This window comes from Bubalus kerabau, chromosome 2 (genome assembly GCF_029407905.1).
Source record: "Bubalus kerabau isolate K-KA32 ecotype Philippines breed swamp buffalo chromosome 2, PCC_UOA_SB_1v2, whole genome shotgun sequence".
Taxonomy (NCBI): domain Eukaryota; kingdom Metazoa; phylum Chordata; class Mammalia; order Artiodactyla; family Bovidae; genus Bubalus; species Bubalus kerabau.
In genome coordinates, this window is record NC_073625.1 from 25,471,454 (window position 1) to 25,494,777 (window position 23,324).

General features: G+C 36.7%; 1 protein-coding gene across 5 annotated transcripts in view; it reads left to right on the forward strand.

Annotated features, from left to right (window-relative positions):
• The window catches only part of MICU3 (mitochondrial calcium uptake family member 3), a 95,550-nt gene that overhangs the window by 25,875 nt on the left and 46,351 nt on the right, over positions 1-23,324 (forward strand). For 3 of the 5 annotated variants that reach the window (XM_055567262.1, XM_055567259.1, XM_055567260.1), the window contains 2 exons: positions 18,025-18,178; positions 21,932-21,963. In XM_055567262.1, the coding sequence (XP_055423237.1) occupies positions 18,025-18,178; positions 21,932-21,963 (186 nt within the window). Of the gene's footprint in view, positions 1-3,046; positions 3,376-12,529; positions 12,670-18,024; positions 18,179-21,931; positions 21,964-23,324 lie in introns of those variants that run through there. The other 2 variants (XM_055567261.1, XM_055567263.1) reach the window with 2 other exon arrangements.

The window sequence follows — 23,324 nt, forward strand, 5'->3', positions numbered from 1 at the left end:
ACTAGGCAATGACAGGGAAGCCTGAAGATGTCTGCATGGGCTCTAAGTGGAAAAAAGGACTCTCCTGAGAATGTATAAAAATGATCCCACACTACCTCATGGGGCTTCCCGGGTGGCTCAGTGGTAAAGAATCTGCCTGCAAATGCAGGAGATGTGGGTTCAGTCCCTGGGTTGGGAAGATCCCTTTGAGAAGGAAATGGCAACCCACTCCAGTATTCTTGTCTGGGAAATCCCTGAACAGAGGAACCTGGTCAGCTGCAGTTCATGAGGTTGCAAAAGAGTTGGATATGACTTAGCAAATAAACAACAACACTGCCTCATATGGGTTTAGAGTTAGCACTTCTATTACCCCGGGTGAAAAAAAAAACAAACTGATAAAGCCGGCAGAAAAAAATGCAAAACTTCTTTGAGGGAGATGCCCCAAACACCGGCCAGCTGTAATTTCTACAGAGGCCTCTAGGAGGATAAACTCATAAACTCAGCAAACTGAGTGATTATATTCCTCACAGTTTAATAATAGGATCATTTGGTTGAGTCTGTCAGTTAAGGATATTCAGAATGATTAAAGAGAAGACTCTTGAGAGTCCGTTGGACTGCAAGGAGATCCAACCAGTCCATTCTGAAGGAGATCAGCCCTGGGATTTCTTTGGAAGGAATGATGCTAACGCTGAAACTCCAGTACTTTGGCCACCTCATGCGAAGAGTTGACTCATTGGAAAAGACTCTGATGCTGGGAAGGATTGGGGGCAGGAGGAGAAGGGGATGACAGAGGATGAGATGGCTGGATGGCATCACTGACCCAATGGACGTGAGTCTGGGTGAACTCCCGGAGTTGGTGATAGACAGGGAGGCCTGGCGTGCTGCGATTCATGGGGTCGCAGAGTCAGACACGACTGAGCAACTGAACTAACTAAAGACATAATGGGAAATCAGTATGAAGAATGGTAGATTATAATAAAGAATCAAATAGACCTTCCCACAATGTAAAATATGGTCTTTGAGGTTGGATAGATTAGGCAGCATATAAAACATAACTGAAGAGGCAATTAGTAATCTGGAAGATAATTTTGAGGAACTACACAGAATGTAACACAGTTAAAGAAATTTCAGAACTTCCCTGGTGGTCCAGTGGTAAAGAATCCACCTGCCAATGCAGGAGAAATGGATTAGATCCCTGGTCTAGGAAGATCCCACATGCTGTGGGGCAACTAAGCCCGTGTGCCACAACTACTGAGCCTGTGTTCTACAGCCTGTGGGCCGCAACTACTGAAGCCTGAGTTCCCTAGGGTCCATGCTCTGCAGCAGGAGAAGCCGTCACAATTAGAAGCCTTTGAGGTCACAACTAGAGAGTAGCCGCTACTTGTCTCAACTAGAGAAAAGCCGGCACAGTGACCAAGACCCATCACAGCCAAAAATAAAATTAAAAAAAAAAAAAAAAGAAATGACAAATACTAAGGCGTGTTTAAGAGATGTGGAAGATAGACTGAAAGGGTCTAAAATTCCTCAATTAGGGATTACAGGCTCAGAGAACAGAGAGAATGAGAAGCAGTATTCTAAGAGAGAATACCTGAACAGTTCTTAGAAGGAACACAAACATTAATCCTCAGATTCAGGAAGCATAAACAGTCCTGAACAAGATAAATAAAAATGGTCAGATTATAGTGAACTGAAAATCAAAAATAAAGGAAGATAGAACCAGTTTCCTAGAAAGGCATGGCTGTTGGCCTTATTGAAGACTAATTTGTGACAATGGATAGAAGTCAGGAGATAACTAGACTATTTTCAAAGAGGTAAGAGAAAATAACTACCATTAGATATCTTTACCTAGATAAATTATCATTTAGGAATGAGGATAAAATAAATTCATTTTTCATAAGTCTGAGATTGCTTACCAATCTATGATCATCATTGAAGGAACGATTAAAGAGTGACTATCAGGAAGAAATGAACATGAAAAAAGGGTGAAATTTAAGAAGCAACAGTAAATAAAGAAATTGGTAAAGATAAAGTAAATCTTAAATATTGACTACATATCACAGCAATAATTATTATTATCTTGAAAGCTAAACCAAACTGGATCTCAAATATTGGATAACAGTGATACACAAAGCGGTAGGACTTGATTAGAGTTGAAGTGTTCTGTGTGGGAAGCAAAAGTAAAATTAGATGCCTACCCCATTGCAATAATAACCCAGGTGGATTACAACCTTAAAGGTGATAAGTGAAACTTTAAGACATTTAGAGAAAAATATATGAAAATGAAATTTTGACCCTAGGAGGAGGAGGATTTTCAAAATAAGGCAAAGAACACAATTTCGGATGGAAAACACTCATTTTTCTCATTCACTTCATTAAAACAAAAATATCTATGAAAATACAAAGAAGTCTTGAAATGGAAGAAGATACTTAAGATGCATAGCACTCCCATGAAGTAAGTATCCAGAATATATAGTGATGATCTACAGATTAATAAGAAAAACAACACAATAGAAAAATGGACAAAAGGTCCGAATAGGCAATTCAAGAGTAAGGTATTCAAAAGACCTATAAATACATGAAAAGATGCTTAATATCACTGCTGCTGCTAAGTCACTTCAGTCGTGTCTGACTCTGTGCGACCCCAGAGACGGCAGCCCACCAGGCTCCCCCATCACTGGGATTCTCCAGGCAAGAACACTGGAGTGGGCTGCCATTTCCTTCTCCACGCATGAAAGTGAAAAGTGAAAGGGAAGTCGCTCAGTTGAGTCCGACTCTTAGCGACCCCATGGACTGCAGCCTACCAGGCTCCTCCATCCATGGGATTTTCCAGACAAGAGTACTGGAGTGGGATGCCATTGCCTTCTCTGGCTTAATATCACTAGCAACAGGGAAATACAACTATATTGAAACACACTCTACCAATTAGATGTAGGGACGGTTGATTTGAATCTGTAAGGTCTATTTTACCTATATAGTTTTTTAATTTCAAAATCATTTTACTCTTTCTAGTATTTTATTAGAAAGTTAGAACTGGACATGGAACAACAGACTGGTTCCAAACTGTGAAAGGAGTACGTCAAGGCTGTATATTGTCACCTTGTTGTATATTGTCACCTTATAAGCTTGTTTAACTTATATGCAGAGTACATCATGTGACATGCCAGGCTGGATGAAACACAAGCTGGAATCAAGATTGCCAGGAGAAATATCAATAACCTCAGATATGCAGATGATACCACCCTTATGGCAGAAAGCAAAGAAGAACTAAAGAGCCTCTTGATGAAAGTAAAAGAGGAGAGTGAAAAAGTTGGCTTAAAACTCCACATTCAGAAAACTAAGATCAGGGCATCAAGTCCCATCACTTCATGGCAAACAGATGGGGAAAAAATGGAAACGGTGAGAGACTTTTATTTTCTTGGGCTCCAAGATCACTGCAGATGGTGACTGCAGCCATGAAATTAAAAGACACTTACTCCTTGGAAGAAAAGCTATGACAAACCTAGACAGCATATTCAAAAGCAGAGATATTACTTTGCCAGCAAAGGTCTGTCTAGCCAAAGCTATGGTTTTTCCAGTAGTCATGTATGGAAGTGAGAGTTGTACTATAAAGAAAGCTGAGCGCTGAAGAATTGATGCTTTTGAACTGTGGTTTTGAGAGAAGACTCTTGAGAGTCCCTTGGACTGCAAGGAGATCCAACCAGTCAATCCTAAAGGAAATCAGCTCTGAATATTCATTGGAAAGACTGATGCTGAAGCTGAAACTCCAATACTTTGGCCACCTGATATGAAGAACTGACTCATTTGAAAAGACCCTGATGCTGGGAAAGATTGAAGGCGGGAGGAAAGGGAACGATAGAGGATGAGATGGTTGGATGGCATCATCGACTCGATGGACATGAGTTTGAGCAGGCTCCAGGAGTTGGTGACGGACAGGAAAGCCTGATGTGCTGCAGTCCATGGGTCACAAAGAGTCAGACATGACTGAGCAATTGAACTGAACTTAATACTTTATTGGGTTATTATTAGTAGTTGCTTTAATTTTGTTCCCATCCCTTAATCCTCTCCAAACTTAATTTTTAAATCTGTTTTATAAATGAAGGCAGTAGTTTTATAAGCTTTGTCCCAGATAATGCCTTCTCAGCTTTCCTTTCTATTAAATTCAGATAACATTTAAGTTCTTCCAAAAAATTTAATGCCAGGGTAATGGGAATAAACTACCCAAACTACATCATTTTAAAACTTGTTTATCCTTTTCAATAATAATTTCAACAGTCAGAAACAAAAGCCACATGGTAACTTGAACAGTTAAGGCTCAGTATAAAGAAATATTAACCATTTACAAGGATTAGCTACTAAGAAGGAATCAGGATTATAAAGAATACCCTTGGGCTAAGAGAGGGTACTCAAGGAAGGAACAAAGTTGGAAGGGCAGCAGCGGCGGCCTCCCTTGGTTGGGAATCAGGCCTCGTTGGAGGAGGTGTGTTCACTGCTAGAGTTTGTCCAAGTTGCTGGGCCGAGGCTGGCATAGAAAGAACCACAGGCTGGGACTGGCAGCCTGCAAGCCTCCTGCTGGGGTACCACTGGGCCGGTGTTGGCAGACATGGAATCCTGGACTGGAAATGCCTGCCCCCACCCCCGACCCAACCCCCAGCTGGGAAGCATACAGGCCAAGGCTAGTTGGGCCGGGAATCTCAAGTTGTTACTAGCAAGCAGGGATCCGCCACCCTCACCCTCACTGGGGTACAGGTAGATTGAGGAGTCTGAGACTGATTTTATTTAATTTTTTTTGTTTGATTGTTTATAAATTATCCAAAAGAGAGGGAACATAGTTAAATCTCCAAATATTCAAGTTCTTCCAGAGAGTAAATTGCCTATAAAAGAACATTTTTAAGAACTATATATGTGAGTAAAGGACAAGGCAGGTGGGTTGCTCTGTGGTTGGTGTTCTGGACTGAATGGTCTGTATCTCCCCAAAATTCATATGCTGAAGCCCTAACCCCTCAATTAGGGCTGTATTAGGAAGTGAGACCTCCAAGGGAGTAATTAAGGTTAAATGAGGTCGGGAGAGTGGGCTCCTGATCTGATAGGATTAGTGTAAGCAGAGGCACCAGAGAGCTTGCCCTCTCTCTCAGTGCCCACACCCTGCAGAAGGGCCATGTGGGGACGTAGAAAGAACGTGGCAATCTACAAACCAGAGAGATCATACCACGTCAGTCCTGGCACCTTGATCTTGGACTTGTAGCTTCCAGAACTGTGACAAAGTAAATTCTGTCGCTAAGCCATCCAGTCTCTGCTATTTTGTTATAGCTGCAGGTAAATTCAATGTGACTTATTTAAGGAAAAATAGCCAACTATTAATGGTATGCTGTGTTTGTTTCTTTCAGTTGTAACCTAGAAAAACTGTTTGGAGTGATTATGTAATCAGGCCCCAAAGACAATGGCTGTCTGCATAGCCAGAGGTTTTGTCATTGAGGGTCAGCCATCACTCTCAAGATATCAGTAGAATATGTGGTATAGCATAATACCACATATGCAATATGCACATATTGCATAATCTAGATGTTTGGAGCTGAGTCAGGATGATTGAGAGAAAGGTCGTAGCACATGAAGCAGATGGGAGCCACAAGGAAATGTCAGGCAATTGGAATTGTTTGGTCACCATGGACGTATTTAGAGAACTCCCAACTTAGAGTGACAGGGAAGTACTGAGCTGGCAAATATATGCGTGGATCTGAGGTGTCAAAGACTATTTCTGGACCCTGCTGATTAACACATAGGATACTCTGCATAAACTGATTTTATTGACCAGAGGAGATGGGAGTGTTCTCATTTAATTTTCATGTAACGTTCACACTTTGTGGTTAACGTTCGCTGTTTAGTCACTCAGTTGTGTCTGATTCTTTGTTACCCCATGGACTGTAGCCGCCAAGCTCCTCTGTCCATGAGATTCTACAGCCAAGAATACTGGGGTGGGTTGCCATTTCCTTTTCCAGGTAATCTCCCAAATCCAGGGATCGAACCTGGGTCTCCTGCATTGCAGGTACTGGGGAAGCCAGCAGAGTTAGTCTTAATTTGTCCATTTTACAGTGAAAATGCTAAAGTTTAGAAATCTCTTTTTCCCAAGCTTACCTAATTAGGAAGTATTGAAACTGGCATTTGAACATAGGCCTGGAGGATTGTAAAATCGGTGCCCTTGTATTTCAGTGTACCAAGTTGTGTAATGTGGAAGAACACTCAGTTGAGTGTCCTGAAACCTGAGTTTTGGTCTCAGACTCATTTGCTGCCTGAGTGGCCCTGATTAAGTCCTCTCTAGATGCTGGGCTAAGCTAACTCTTTTGTAAAGTGGAGCTAATATATGTTCTGTTTGCTTTTTAAGAAATAATGCACCATTCCACAATTTTTTCTGTCTATACGCATATGTCTATGTATGCATGTGTATATGTGTATGTATTTATGTGATATATAAATGATTTATGTTTAAGAATGAGCTTTTTTTGATTTTAGCTTTTTATTTTTTACCCATTCTTCTGTAATTTGCTTTTTCTCACTCTGCTATGTGTCTTGTGGCTCTTACCATAAAACCACTTCTAGATCTACCTAATCGAATCCTTTTTAAATGACCACAGACCACTCCAGTGATGTGCCATAATTTATTAACCATTGCTCTACTGATGGGAATTTTGATTGTTTCTATTTTTCCACTGTTAACTGTGCTACAGTGAATATCCAGGGTTCTTTGTAGATGCAAATGTTAAGTTGCTGGGTCCATAGCTATTATATTTTGATAGAAACTATCAATTTGTTCTTTAAAACGGTTATACTAAGATATTCTTTTGCTAGCAATAAGTAATGGGCTTCCAGTGTCCCCTTTCACTTTGTCAAATTTGTTTTCCAAATTTGAGTATGAAAAATTTACCATGATTGTTATAATTTCTACTTCTCTGATTGTTAGTGAGGTGGAGAATTTTTTGTTTGTTTATAGTTTCCTGGGGATTGCCCATTAATATCCTTTGCCAACTTTTATTTTTTATTGACTGATTTTTAGAATATGAAATATTAAATCCTGTTTCTAGTTTATAAGTCACAAATACTTTTCTGCCCTCAGTGCTGTTAAAACTGTATTTTACAGGCCTGTAAACTAAACAAATATCATTTCCTTTTTAGCAGAAATATGACCATACTGTACATATTGTTCTTGCCTTTTAAACTGATATTATATTGAGATATCAATATATTATAGGTCTCTTCTTATATTTGGATGCTCTTCCAAACTATGGATAAGTCATAATTCAAGTTTAATGTTTATTCATTTTGTTTTTTTAAAAAATCAGACTTGATAGAGGTTTGTCTGTTTTATTACATCTTTTCAAATGCCACTTTTAGTGTTTACTGTTTTATTGGGGGACTTTATTTCTGCTTTTATCTTTATTGTCTATTCCATTCTATTTTCATCAAATTTATCTTATCCTCTTTTTTAACTTCCTGAGTTCTTATCCTCTTATTTAGTTTCTATGTAAATAAACCCTTAGTTCATTAATTTTAAATTCTTAATTGTTCTTATAATAAATGCATAGATGAATTTTTTTATGTCAGTAATGGCATTGACCAAATTATACAGAGGGCTCTTTGTAAATTCCTAAGTGTCATTTATTTTCAAAAAGCTTATAATCTCAGTTTTTATTTCTTTTTTTAATCCAATCATTATTTAATAGTGTATCTTAAATTTTCTGAAGTGGCCTTTTTTCTTTTAGTCTTTTTAGCATTTTCCCATGTGCATCAGGGAATAAGCCTTGAAAGAATTTGTTTTTTAAAATGGAACATATCTAACTTTTAAATAGACAATAATGCTATAGTGCATATTAGCTGTGTATGTACTAGCAGCTTAAAGAAAAAACTACCAACATATGTACCTTCTCTTGTCATGATCCTCTCTTCCCAGAAGAGATAATCATGTTATCATTCCCATAAGTTTCCATAGTTTTATTGCAAATGTATCTCTGAATAGTATACACTTATTTTGCAACTAAAACATTTTATATAAACAGTACCTACCTTTTTATAATTTGTCTTTTAAGTTAATGTTTAAGAAGTGTATCCATCTAGACACATGTACTTCTAGTTTATTTTCACTCCTGTATAATCCTCTACTATATGAATATTTCATTAAACCTGTATAACTTTCAGTTTTATCTTACTGATGTTTTCATGATGACTAATAAAGTTTATATATTCTCTGTTTACTGAAATCAAAGTTAATAAGCACCTTCTTTGTTTATTACTCAGATCCTTTTTCTTGTTTCTCCACTTGACCTATCCATTTCTAGTAAAGAAGTATTGACATCTCAGCCATGATTGTGAGTTGACCAGATTGCATTCTTTTAACAATTTTTTTACCATATAATTTTAAGCTGTTTTGTTCATGTGTGTAGTATCTTCTTGGTGAATCTTTCTTTGTCCCATTTAACACTTTTGGTTCTTAATTCTATGTATTTTCAAACACTCTTGGTATTGTTTTATTCTTGTAAGGAACATTTAATAATTCTTCTTAAAAACACAATATGAGAGTTTCTCATTTTAATGGAGGAGTTTAACCCAATCTTGCTTATTATAATTGTGGACATGTTTGCATGAGTTTTTGCTGTATTATGTATATGTGTTATTATCTCTTTCCCCTTATCACCTGGCATTAGATTGGTCTTTTCTTCCTATATCATTTCTCTTCCTCTAGTGGTTTGAAAGTTATACATCCTATTTCCAGTCTCCAAGTGGTTACATATCACTTTAACAAACTGTATATATTTTAATACATACATCTGAAACTTGATATAAATTGGTATAAGAAAATTTACCATTCCAAAAAAAGACACATCACTGAACATGTTTTCCTCTTATCACTTTCCCCACTCCTGTTAGTATCAGGTAATTATTGGTGTTTTAATCAGTTCAGTTCAGTTCAGTTGCTCAGTCGTGTCCGACTCTTTGCGACCCCATGAATCGCAGCACGCCAGGCCTCCCTGTCCATCACCAACTCCCGGAGTTTACCCAAACTCATCTCCATCGAGCCGGTGATGCCATTCAGCCATCTCATCCTCTGTCGTCCCCTTCCCCCCCTGCCCCCAATCCCTCCCAGCATCAGGGTCTTCTCCAGTGAGTCAACTCTTTGCATGAAGTGGCTAAAGTATTGGAGTTTCAGCTTCAGCATCATCCTTCCAATGAACACCCAGGACTGATCTCCTATAGGATGGACTGGTTGGATCTCCTTGCAGTCCAAGGGACTCTCAAGAGTCTTCTCCAACACAACAGTTCAAAAGCATCAATTCTTCGGCACGCAGCTTTCTTCACAGTCCAACTCTCACATCCATACATGACCACTGGAAGAACCATAGCCTTGACTAGATGGACCTTTGTTGGCAAAGTAATATCTCTGCTTTTTAATATGCTATCTAGGTTGGTCATAACTTTCCTTCCAAAGAGTAAGTGACTTTTAATTTCATGGCTGTAGTCACCATCTGCAGTGATTTTGGAGCCCAAAAATATAAAGTCTGAGACTGTTTCCACTGTTTCTCCATCTATTTCCCACGAAGTGATGGGACCAGATGCCATGATTTTCGTTTTCTTTTTTTTTTTTTTTTTTTTTTTTTTTGATTTTCGTTTTCTGAATGTTGAGCTTTAAGCCAACTTTTTCACTCTCCTCTTTCACTTTCATCGAGAGGCTTTTTAGTTCCTCTTCATTTTCTGCCATAAGGGTGGTGTCATCTGCATATCTGAGGTTATTGATATTTCTCCTGGCAATCTTGATTCCAGCTTGTGCTTCTTCCAGCCCAGCGTTTCTCATGATGTGCTCTGCATAGAAGTTAAATAAGAAGGGTGACAATATACAGCCTTGACGTACTCCTTTTCCTCTTTGGAACCAGTCTGTTGTTCCATGTCCAGTTCTAACTGTTGCTTCCTGACCTGCATATAGGTTTCTCAAGAGGCAGGTCAGGTGGTCTGGTATTCCCATCTCTTTCAGAATTTTCCACAGTTTATTGTGATCCACACAGTCAAAGGCTTTGGCATAGTCAATAAAGCAGAAATAGATGGTTTTCTGGAACTCTCTTGCTTTTTCCATGATCCAGCGGATGTTGGCAATTTGATCTCTGGTTCCTCTGCCTTTTCTAAAACAAGCTTGAACATCTGGAAGTTCACGGTTCACGTATTGCTGAAGCCTGGCTTGGAGAATTTTGAGCATTACTTTACTAGCGTGTGAGATGAGTGCAGTTGTGTGGTAGTTTGAGCATTCTTTGGCATTGCCTTTCTTTGGGATTGGAATGAAAACTGACCTTTTCCAGTCCTGTGGCCACTGCTGAGTTTTCCAAGTTTGCTGGCATATTGAGTGCAGCACTTTCACAGCATCATCTTTCAGGATTTGAAAGAGCTCCACTGGAATTCCATCAGCTCCACTAGCTTTGTTCGTAGTGATGCTTTCTAAGGCTCACTTGACTTCACATTCCAGGATGTTTGGCTCTAGGTGAGTGATCACACCGTCATGATTATCTTGGTCTTGAAGATCTTTTTTGCACAGTTCTTCTGTGTATTCTTGCCACCTTTTAATATCTTCTGCTTCTGTTAGGTTCATACCATTTCTGTCCTTTATCGAGCCCATCTTTGCATGAAATCTTCCTTTGGTATCTCTAATTTTCCTGAAGAGATCTCTAGTCTTTCCCATTCTGTTGTTTTCCTTTATTTGCTTGCATTGAATGCTGAGGAAGGAAAAGAGAGTTATCAACTGGGTTTTTTAATAGTATGTTTAACTTTTAAGGGACTCCTTATTTAACAATTACAGTAAGTTTTACAACCATATTCAGTCATTCATTTATTCAGCAAATATTTGAGAGCTTGCTCAAAGCCAGAAACTCTTCTAGGCACTGGGGAAGCAAAAGTGTACCACTCAGACAAAAATTCCTGCCTTCATGGAATTTATATTATCACAGAATGCTGGAGATGGAAATTTTGGATTTGTCAGTATATTTATAATCTGTAAAGGCTAGATGAGATGATTAAGGAAGTAAGTATAGATTCAAAAAAGAGAGGAAGTCCAAGGACTGGCCTAGGGCAGTATCAACAAAAGTACCAAAAAGGAACTGCCTAGGTAATAGGAGGGAAATGAGGAATGGGTGGACTTAGGCAGGAAAAATTGTTGCAAGGAAAAGAGAGTTATCAACTGGGTCAGATGCTGTAAGTTGAATTGACTGAGAATTGACCTCTGGATTTAGCAACATGGAGGTCATCAGTGACCTTGACAAGCAGTATTAGCGGAGTGGTGAAGGGGAGAACTTGCTGAAACAGAGGAAATCCGCTGTGACAAGCTGGATGGAGAGGTGGGTCGGAAAGCTTCCAAAATGGGAGAAATGTGTGTGCGCTGAAGGGAAGCACTCAGTGGGAGTGGAAGAGGCGAAAACAGTGAGGTAGGAAAGGCAGGGGAGGTCACTGCTGGAGCAAGGCCCTAGGAAGAGGCTAGGTGTACATATGAAACTATTGTGATTACTAACACCTCAGAGATACGTTCACCTACCGTCCTATCAAATAATGAGATGATATATGTGAAGGTACTTTGTAAACTTATAAAGAATCCTGTAATGTAAGCTTATGTAACAGTGCAAGTGGAGACTTTAAAATAAGTGGTCAGTTACTTTTTTTTCCCAGTGTGATCTCAGCCAGGGAAGTGCTTCTTGACTGATCTTTAGTTGTGTATATTTCCAAATGGACATATTTACCAAGCATCAAAACATTTCCCTTAGAGGACTTTGGGATTTTCCCACACTGAGAACTTGATGTTTAACCTTTCGACCACCCAACAAGCAAAGAAAATGTTACCCCTTTTATCTTCTTAGAAGCTTTTAAATCAGCCTGAAGCCATTTGAGAAAGCCAAATGTAATACTTCCATGAACATCATTTTAGCTAGAATAAAAATAGATGTGAATAGAATCTCATGCACATCTCATAAGATTCTTGCCCAGAAAATATAAAATAAAGATATAAATTCAAATGATATTTGCTTTTTAATGTTTTATAAAAATGTTGGTACATTTGCCAATATCAAGTAGGGCCTCATACCAAATGATCACCATCCTACATGAAATCAAATGCATGTTTTAATCATTCTTTACTTTAAAAAATTAGTACTGATTTGATTTCATAAAACATTTAAAAAATAAACTACTAAGCATGGGTAATTGAAATAATTTTACTCAGTACAAATGGTTTTTATTTTTCCTTCTTCCATCCTTTCTTCTCGGGTCTCCATTTCTCAGCTGCTAAAAGGTAATGCATTTTATGGTGTTTAGATAATTGATATAATTGTTTCAAGTTATCTTTTTAGGTTATTATCAGCTTGTAGGCATCAGTTTCTCTAATTGTTAAGTAGTGAATCCTTTATCTGGCGTTTAATCTTACCTCCTTGGGAAAACCAGACCTTACTACAGAGTAAATTTTCAAATTGCTGACCTGAAGTAATATGAGCCGGTGCCTTGGCAGTGAACCTTTGCTTTCTGTTATTCACAGGAAGGATAATGATGTGGCCTGAAGGCCCTTGTTTCAGTACCTTAAGAAGTAACATCCAAGTACTAGTTGCAAAGGTCTGAGGTTGGAAATTCCAGAGAAAATAATTGCATTGACACAGTATTTTTTATTTCTTTTGGGAAGATGAGGTAATTAAAAATGTAACTTTTATCATTTCTATTGTTTCTTAAACCACTTGTCTTACTTATGTTGGCATGACTTAGAGGATCCACAGTTACCTGAAAATGATCATTATTTATTTTTATGACTAAATTATAGCTGTTATTTTACAGGTGTGTTTGAAAATTTTATTTCCATATATATATATATATATACAGACACATGTATATGTTCTATTTTTGTAAGTAACAAGACTGAGATTATAGAACTCGAATGTAGAATGTTTTATAATTTCTCAGTAAAATAAAAGATAGCATTTTTTTTTAGAGCTAGAAGAAGATTCCCTAAACATTTTCAGCAAACTTGAAAAGAATGTTAAGCAAATCCCATGAAATAATTTCCTAAAATGTGTAAAATGCAATTTCCCAGCAGCTGTAAAATGCAAAGGCAGTTTTGAAAAAAATTCAAATTGTTTATACAATTTTTAAAGGTTACACTCCATTTACTGTTACAGCAAAATATTGGCTGTGTTCCTTGTGTTGTGTTGCATTGTGCATCCTTGTAACCTGTCTTATATCCAAGAGTTTGTATCTCACACTCTAGCACCTCTCTACTGTGCCTCCCTTCCCTCTCCCCACTGGTAACCACTAGTTTGTACTCTATATCTGTGAGTCTGCTGCTTTTTTGTGGTAGTCAAGTCATCCTAAATTGCACCAAAACTCAGTGTACTCCCAAAGTATCAATGGAATTTTAAAAACAGAACCTGATAGATTAATTTCAAATCTCACATAGAAGAAAAGATTGCATATCAGTCAGCAAAAATATTTTTAAAAGCTTGACAGTCATATGGAGTCTTGCTTTACCTAAAGTCAAAAACATGATCAAAAGCTATAGCAATTAAAGCATTATGGTATTTGAGTATGAAGAGACAAATCAGTCAGTAGAAGTGAACAGAAAGTATAAAAACCGACCCAAGTATTGATTTTCTGTTTTGCTCTCTATCCCATTAGATCCTCCAGCCAGATGAGCCCTGTCCTACCAGCTCATAATACCTAGAATGCTCTAGGATCAGGCCAGTTTAGTGTGATGGCGTGAGAAAATTGTTTTTTGCTTACTACCAATCTATGGTTCATTAGAGCAGTGCCAACTTCATGGCAAAAAGATGGGGGAAAGTGAAAACAGTGACAGATTTTATTTTCTAGGGCTCCAAAATCACTGCAGATGGTGACTGCAGCCATGAAATTAAAAGACATTTGCTCTTTGGAAGAAAAGCTATGACAAACCTAGACAGAGTAATTAAAAGCAGAGACATCACTTTGCCAACAAAGGTCCGTCTAGTCAAAGCTATGGTTTTTCCAGTAGTCATGTACGGATGTGAGAGTTGGACCATAAGGAAGGCTGAATGACAAATAATTGTTGCTTTCAAATTGTGGTGCTGGAGAAGACTCTTGAGAGTCCCTTGGACTGCAAGGAGATCCAACCAGTCCATCGTAAAGGAAATCAACCCTGAATATTCATTGGAAGGACTGATGCTGAAGCTGAAGCTCCAATACTTTCGCCACCTGATGCCAAGAACTGACTCACTGGAAAAGATCCTGATGCTGGGAAAGATTGAGGGCAGGACAAGAAGGAGGTGGCAGAGCATGAGATGGTTGGATTGCATCACCGACTCAATGGACATGAGTTTGGAGCAAGCTCCAGGAGATGGTGAAGGACAGGAAACCCTGTCACGCTGCAGTCCAGGAGGTGGCAAAGAGTTGGACACAACTTAGTGACTGAACAACAACAATGTGTATTATTACACCATGTGATTTATCACACTAAATTGAGCAGAGGCAATGGAGGAACCTACACAACTGCAGTAGCTGGAGGCCCTTTTAAGCACTCAGGCTCTGGTTATCTTTTTTATATGTAAATCATATTCTTCCCCTTTAGGATATATATATATATATATATATATATATATGCCATATATATGTATACCAAATATGTGCGTGTGTGTATATATATCCCTTTTAGGGATAGAAATACATATTTATAAATATATGTATTTGTGGCACAAACCGTTCCCAAACTCCTCCCCACACCTTCTCTTAAGGTGATAAATAGACCAGTAGGCACCTAGTGCCATTATCAAAAATGACGGGTACTTCTGCTAAGGCAAGAAGAGGTAGAACTCATGCATACAGTGATGTTTTAATGAAAACCTTTAACTCAGATTTCTTCTGAAACTGTTTCTTATGTTCAAAGAATACAAATTGTTCCACAATTCCACGTGTTTTTTTCTTTCTTTCTCTCAACATAGGATAGAATAGAGGCGAAAACCACAGGCCATGACTAAAATTTTAGGGAAGTAGTGATTGCTTAAACAAAGGTAGTAGCAGTGGGTGGAGGTGAGAAATTAGAGGGAGAACAACAGGCTTTGTTAATTGATTGTTGGTAGAAGTTAAGGAAAAGGAGGATTTGTCAGCATCAGTTCCTAGGTAGATCAAATTGCCAGCTGCAGCAGGCAGGCAGGCTTGGTGTGCTGGGACCAGGCCTAAGGAGGGATAGTTTGATGAGAAAGCAACAGGAACCTCATGAGCAGTAGTGGCAGCACCAGGTAAGGGCGGAAGTCACACATAAAGTTCATGTTAGGTTACAGGAAATAGGCAAAAATTGTGGTTCTGGGTGTTAGATTGAAGCATGACTTCAGATTATGGTGCAGAAGCAGTGAGTGCCCCACATCGAGTGGTCCTCTAGGAAATTCACTGGAGATGAGTCATGGTTGATAGGGGCCACCTCGACCCAAGGAAATGGCTTAGCAAGAAGAAAACAGGAGAATAAACTATGGTCACAGATAAGATTGGTTCCCCTGCCCAGAGAGGAAGAAAAAGCCCCTGAGATATAGATGTAGAAGGGGACTTAAGATGGTAGATGGACCCCTGAGGAGTATTCAGGGAAATTATTGCTCATTATTGACACTGAGTGATTGAGTGACTCCTTACCTATGTGCACTTCAGTCGCTCAGTCATGTCTGACTCTTGCAACCCCATAGACTGTAACCTGCCAGGTTCCTCTGTCCGTGGGATTCTCCAGGCAAGAATACCAGAGTGGGTTGTCATTTCCTTCTCCAGGGGATCTTCCCAACCCAGGGATTGAACCTAGGTCTCGTGCATTGCTGTCAGACTTTACTGACTGAGCTATGAGGGAAGCCCTCCTTACCCATGGTAGAGCCCAGATAACTTTCCAATACATGGATTATCTGACTTTGCTATTAATAAACTGCTGAGCTATCTTATCTCTGTTACCAAGTTGCTTTGTCTTTCTAAAGTACCATTTTCTTTCTGTCATTACTTCACTTAAGAATCTCCTAAGGCCATTTTTGTTTTCTGTCAGATTAAATCCCGGTCCTTTAGTCTTTCACTCAGAAATTGTTAACAGTTTACCTACACTTTTCCATGAATGCAAAACTTTTGTTGCAGGAAGATGATTTCCACCTTCACATATGCTGTGTAAACCTAGAATGCTCATATCTCTTCCTGACATTAAAATTCATATGTTGTTCTTCCTGTGCTTAGTTGCTCAGTCATGTCCAACTCTTTGGAATCCCATGGACTGTAGCCTGCCAGGGCTTCTCTGTCCAAGGGATTCTCCAGCCAAGAATACTGAAGTGGGTTGCCATGCTCTCCAAGTGATCCTCCCAATCCAGGGATCAAATCCTGGTCTCCCGCATCGCAGGCAGACTCTTTACTGTCTGAGCCACCAGGGAAGTCTTCTTACTAACCTCAGTCTATTGTGCTTTTCTTCTGTTTACTCTGACTTTCTTTTCCATGTTTGTACCTTTGTCCCTCCAACTAGCATTTTGTCCACCTATATAGATCGTATATTCTTTAAGGGCTGAGACTAGATTCTACCTGTTGTACAGGCCATTTAAAAAAGGCATTTAAAAAATTTTTTATTTGACTATTTCCATTATGTTTTTAAAAGTCTTAGTCTTCAGAGTAGTAGAAAAGATTAATAATTTGCCTAGCTTTTCATTTAATAAGGTGTAACTTAGAAATATAAAATGTATTTTCCTTACTGAAAGTTCTTATGGTCTGTTTTGATACAACTTCTCAAAATAGTGGATGTTTAAATAATTTTAAGTTTGTACACAGTTTGGAATGACTTAGAAGAGGCAATAAGGAGATTAAGTTTGTCATCCTAAAGAATAATTTTTTTCTGATATAAAATGTTTTGTGTGAAATGTGTGAAGGTATAATTTTATATTGTTGATAGCCATGTAAATTGCCATAAGCTTCCCGGAAGTATCTCGATAATGTGTATGAAATGACTGTTTGACCAATTAAGTTTACTCTCAGGAATTAATCCCAAGGAACTATTTATAGATACATCTAAATATTTTCAAGGCTGGCCATTATGTTAATAACATTGTTTTATAGTAGTGAAGTACTATGAATTACCTAAATATTCAACCATGTGGAATTCATTAATTTAGTTAGGCAACAAACATTTACTATGTAATATTGCATTGTTACTAAAACTAGACTAGTGCCATGGAAAAATGATATATTAATTAGTAAAAAGAATCAGATAACCAGACAGTATAGTATAACCCTGATTTTTTTGGCAAAAAACTCATAAACAATTACAAGTTTTTAAATTCTGTCTTCTGAATTATATACAGTAGCTATGCATTGCTTTTGGAATCAGGAAGAAAAACATTAACAGTTTTGTTACAGTTCAAAGAAAATAAATAATAGAAATTGTTTATCTATCTACAAGGAAAGATTTTAAAAATTAAGGAAAACAAAAGAGATTCCCTTCTCCCCATACACACAACACTCCTCATTCTGCTTATCTTAACTTTGGGTAGAATTCAGAGTGATCATTGGTGGTAACTCTACCCTAGTGATCTAGAGTTAGCGACTTTAGCACAAATCTAAACTCTGCCATTAAATGGTTTCCTTAGTTGTTGCCATGAACAGCTTGTCAGGGTTTCCCTTTCTTCTTTTAGAAGATTAATAGACTACAGTGAAAAGAGTTCTGATTAAATAAGTAGGCCTATATAGAGAGTACATAGTAGGCATTCAGCAAGTGTTGGTGTTCCTTCTGAAGAAACTACTAGCTCAGAAATTTAACGTTCTCCGAGACTGAAACTAAAGAAAGAAATCACAAGTTCAAAGAGCCAGTGTAAAGTCTTCAGAATCTGAATGATAGTCATAGTAGGATCTTCTGAGCGTTAATTCATTTTATTCATGTGGATATTTGTTTATGATTATGTATTTTCACCTTTTTTCTTTTGCTCTGTTAATTCCCTCTCAACATAATTGAAGACATGTATCTTCTAGAAGGAAGTGTCGCTTCACACAGTCCAGACTTATTTGCCTTCTTAACTTCAGGTTGCTGTTGGCAGAACAGAAGTTGAAGACCTGGACCTCTATGCTACATCTCGGGAAAGGCGATTTCGTTTGTTTGCTTCTATAGAATGTGAAGGGCAGTTGTTCATGACTCCATATGATTTTATTTTGGCTGTTACAACAGATGAGCCCAAAAGTAAGTATACTTCTCAAGTTTATCTCAACAATGTTATAACATTTTTTCTTATCTCTATTTTTTAAAATTGTAGAGCAGTGTAAGTTTTTCAGAACAACTAACCAAGTAATGTAGTACTTCAAAAGATATGATGTTGTGATACTATGTATCAAAAGATATAATGACTAATACTTCTTATAAACCCCTACTAGTATCTTTTCTTTTCAGAAATTTCATTTGTTCCCTCTTTCTCAGTACATCAGACTAAACACCCACCTTATTTTTAATATTCTTGATAAAGGTTCTTATTCTGCCAAATCAATTCTTATATCCAGCCTGGACAGAAAAACTCAGAGAACTGGCTTTGCAGTTAGACTTGGACAAGAATTCTTCCTGTATCTTTTCTGAATATGTCATGGTTCCTACAGTGTAAATGTAGATTGATTGTTTCTCACTTTTCCATGTGTTAGGGCAGTGGTTCTCAAACTTTTTGGCATTATGTACATTCTTACAAAGTCACTTTAATGTCTGACTTAATAGAAGACATCTGGATTCTTATATCTGCCTTTGTGTTCAATTTGTTGCAGTGTTTGTTTTCAGAAAGTATTGACAAATGAACAAAATCTGCCTAACAGATATTGAAGGAGGAAAAGGGAAGGGTATTACAAAAGCCTTTTCAAATAATCATAGATATTCTTCTTTGGTATTATATCAATACTTGGCTGCTGGTAGTTTCTTAAAGTTTAGTTGCAATGTGGACTCTGACATTTTTGTCATCTGTTTTGTTAAAATCCATTGGCCTACATTGCATATTTGAATGGCTCTTTTTTCTTTACATTAATATAATTTTGTACTATCAGCTGGAAACTATTGATTCATTAAATTACATCGATCTGTCAAATATTGCCATATTTCATTGTACAATGTTTTTTAAAAATCACAATCACTAATACCATCAGAATCTTATCAGAAAAGTCTTTGCTTGTTGGAAAGCTGTCAAATGCATGGTATATACAAGCTTTCCAAAATTTTAATTTTCACTTGAAATCTCAGATGTTATTATTGACAACAAATATTGTCAGGTGTTTTCTTTAAGCAAGAAACTCAGATTAACATTAGCTTATTTTTTATATTTAATTATTTTTTATTTTGTATTGGGGTATAACCGATTCACAATGTTGTGATGGGGTGGATAGTAAAGGGCCTCAGCCATACATATACATGTATCCATTCTCCCCCAAACTCCCCTCCCATCCAGGCTGACATATAACATTGAACAGAGTTCCAGGTGTTATACATAGGACCTTGTTGATTATCCATTTTAAACAGAACAACAGTCTGTATAGACAACCGTAAGTTCATTCCCTAAGTCTGTGAGTCTCTTTTTGTTTTATAAGTAGTTCATTTGTATCATTTCTTTTTAGATTCCAAATATAAAAGATGTCATATGTCATATGATATTTTTCCTTCTCTGTCAACATCAGTTAATTTCTAATCAGTACTTCTAAGCTGTAATTAAGAATGATAACTAAAGATCAAGATATTTGTAAAAACTTTTTTTTAAAGTATAGGGCTTTAAAAAGAAATATTTACCTCTAAAAAGAAAATATGCTTCAGAGATGGAATATTAAATCATATACATATCAAAGTAGCATATTAAAATTAGACAGACTTGTGTTTAGACCTTGGCATTTTTTATGAGCTTTGAGAACCTGAGTAAGTTATTTAGTCTTCTGTTTCTTCATTTATAAAAGTGAAAGTAACAAAGTCTTAGGAGGTTTTTTGAGGATTGAATGATATCACTTATGTTTAGTGTAATACCAGTATACAGTAGGCACTTAATAAGCTTTGCTAGGTGTCATTGTTATCATCATCATTATCACTTGAATTCAGGACCATTATTTTTTAAAATCCTTAATTTTATGGCAACATTAACAGGAAAATGCTATGCCGTGTAAACACTTGCTTAATAATTATAATTCAAATAAATGTTAATTGAGATTATACATCAGATCACTGATTATAACTTTATGTTTGAAATCAAGAAAATTTATTTTACCTACTTATATAGAACCTAAAAGGTAAAATTTCCATCTAGAACTAAAATAAGTAATTATTTTCATGTAGCTTCAAGTACTTTTTAATTTTAAAGAATTTATTGTTTAAAAAGTTCAGACTTAAAAGTATTAAAAATATAATGAACATCAACCTATAGCCTAAGAAATAAAATATGTCCAAAAGAATGAAGTTTCTCTTTACCTTATATATGCAATAACTTCATTTGAAATAAAGAATTTAGAAAATCAGAAAATCCTTTGAAGAACAATCTTAATGGCTCTTTAGTTTTATTTTTAAAAAAGCCAGTAATACTGAACATGATGACATATCCGGCAGAATGAATATGTCTTTTGTGAATAATTTACCCTGGAAATCTCATAAACCCTACAAAACTCAAGAGTGTCTAACTTCCTCTTCTGATAAATACCTTCTGAACATTGCATAAGAGCATATGCATGTACTTTTGTACCATTTACTTTTCTTCCTTTCTTACTGCTATATTTCAAAAGCAACAGAATAATAAAATTATTTACATTGTTATGTTCACTATGTAAACGAAGATGTCTATGCAGTGAATGTATAAAGTATTATAATTAAGGTTAAATGCTGAAGTCTACCTTATAGACCTGTGATTTTAATCACTTGATTACAGGGTTCCATATTAACTATCTTAGGTAAAGAAAGGATGTTGTTACTGCATAGAGAAGAAAACTATCTTCATAGGAATCAGTTTGCTAATTTTTAGAATATAGTTCTTCCCTTGTGATCTTAAAATGACTTATTACATTGCTTAAAAGAGAGAAAAGTACATAGCAAAAAATGCCTATCTTATAACCTTGAATTTGATATATTATTTATATTAACTGTGGTTAATTATATAAAAAAACCCACATGACCATGGAGAAAAAATATTACTTGTCATTATTGTGCTGTAGCTGAAATAGTTAATATTTACTAGTTGCTAACACAGCTGTATTATAGGACTTAATCACATCCAGACCTGGAGATAATTCTTGAACAGGCATTATATATTCACAGTGTTCAAATCTGAGCAAAGTAACAACACTGTTGACGGTACTTATTTTAATATTATAAGACTTACAGTGTGTGAGGTCTTCAGGGATGTGAGGAGAAATCAGAAAGAGAAAGTGACCTCCGGTATTTTATTCAACTGTAACATTCTTAGAGAAGAGTGGAGAACAGGCTGAGTCTTTCTAGAACATCACCTGTTCTCTCCTTCATCTCTTTTTATCTTTGCCCTGTCCTTCCCATTCACTGTAGAGAAAGCCAACCTTCAAATTGTAATCAGAGATATTAATACAACAGAGATCACAGGTAACACCTTAAAATTATAATTTCTCTATTATTTTATATTCTAACAACATTTAATGAATATCATTATTTGTGTTTTAAGCCCATAGGATATTTAACTTGGAGTAAGTTAATTTACTTTGTAAATCTAGAAGTCCCCAAAGTGAGATGATGATTATGGAAAATATGTTTTCTACTCCACTGATATTATTATGAGTAGTTTATAGTACATGAGACAAATACAAAATGTATAACATACATAGGTCCACATCTTGAGGTTAAAAAAAACTTTGCCTTTTAGATATAAAAGTCAGTGTCATGAGTTATGATGTAGATGGTTACTGGATTTTTATATACATTACATGAAGTATTTATTATCCACTTTTTTATGTTTGTTTTTTATAGTTGCTAAAACATGGAAGTCACTTTCCAAGCAGGTAAGTTAAAGCTCTTGCTATACATATGCATGCACCCAATTAAATGTGTGTGTGTATATATATATATATATATACACACACACACATATATATATGTTTATGATGCATACATTGTGATATGTACATGTATAAATATACATAAAGCTAAACTCAAAGGAGATTATTGGCAAATTTTGCTAAATTAAATATTAAAAATTTTGGCACACAAAAGGCAGTGTCAACAATGTTAAAAGAGGTATGACATGTGGGAGAATATGCTTGCAACCTATGAACAGAAAAGGCTAAGTATCTTATAATTATATAGAAGTCCTGTAAATCAACATAAAAAAGATAATAAGAAAATAATGGATGGACATAGCCAGAGAGGCCAATAAATGTATGTAATCAGGGATATGCAAACCTAACCAGTAATCAGGGATATGCAAGTTAAACCAATTATATGATACTGTTTTACACCCATCAAGTAGTCAGCTTCCAGAAATCTAACAATACCAGTAATTATCAAGGATAGAAAGGAGGAACCAGGTGAGAATGGAAGTTGGTATTTTCTCTTTTGAGAGAAATTTGGCAATATCTTATGCATATCAAAAATTCTACTTCTAGATATGAGAAACATTTGCATGCTTATACCAGGAGTCCTGAAAAAATCAGAAACAATATAAATGTCAATTAGTAGAAGATTAATAAAAGAATGTGAAGTAGGCATATGAAGGACAAATGAAGAAGAGCTAAAATGAATAATACATAAGACCTATGTTTATCAACATGAATAGGCCTAAAAACATAGGGTTGAATAAAGCACATTGTAAAATAATATAAACTGATTTTTCTTAACGTGCAAAGACCTTTTCAGGGCATCCATAAAGTCAAGACTATCTTCATAATGAACAGAGAAGTTGCTTGTTCTGTTACTCTCATTCTCTCACAAGGGTACAGTGGAGTTTTCTAGAGGCTTCATGATGAGTGATGACATCATCACTCTGAGAGATAATAGAATATGTGCTATGTATTTTTGTGTTTTAAAAATATATCATTTCTTGGGAATATATCGTTTCCCTGGTGGCACAGTGGTTAGGGTGCTTCCTTGGTAGTTCAGTTGGTAAAGAATCCACGTGCAATGCAGGAGACCCGGGTTTGATCGCTGAGTCAGGAAGATTCCCTGGAGGAGGAAATGGCAACCCACTCTAATATTCTTGCCTGGGAAATCCAATGGACAGATGAGCCTGACAGGCTAAATCCATGGGGTCACAAAGAGTCGGACACGACTTAGCGACTAAACTCCCACCACCACAGTGGTTAGGACTCAGCACTTTCACTGCTGAGGTTGCAGTTCAATCCCTGGTCAGGAAACTAAGATTCCA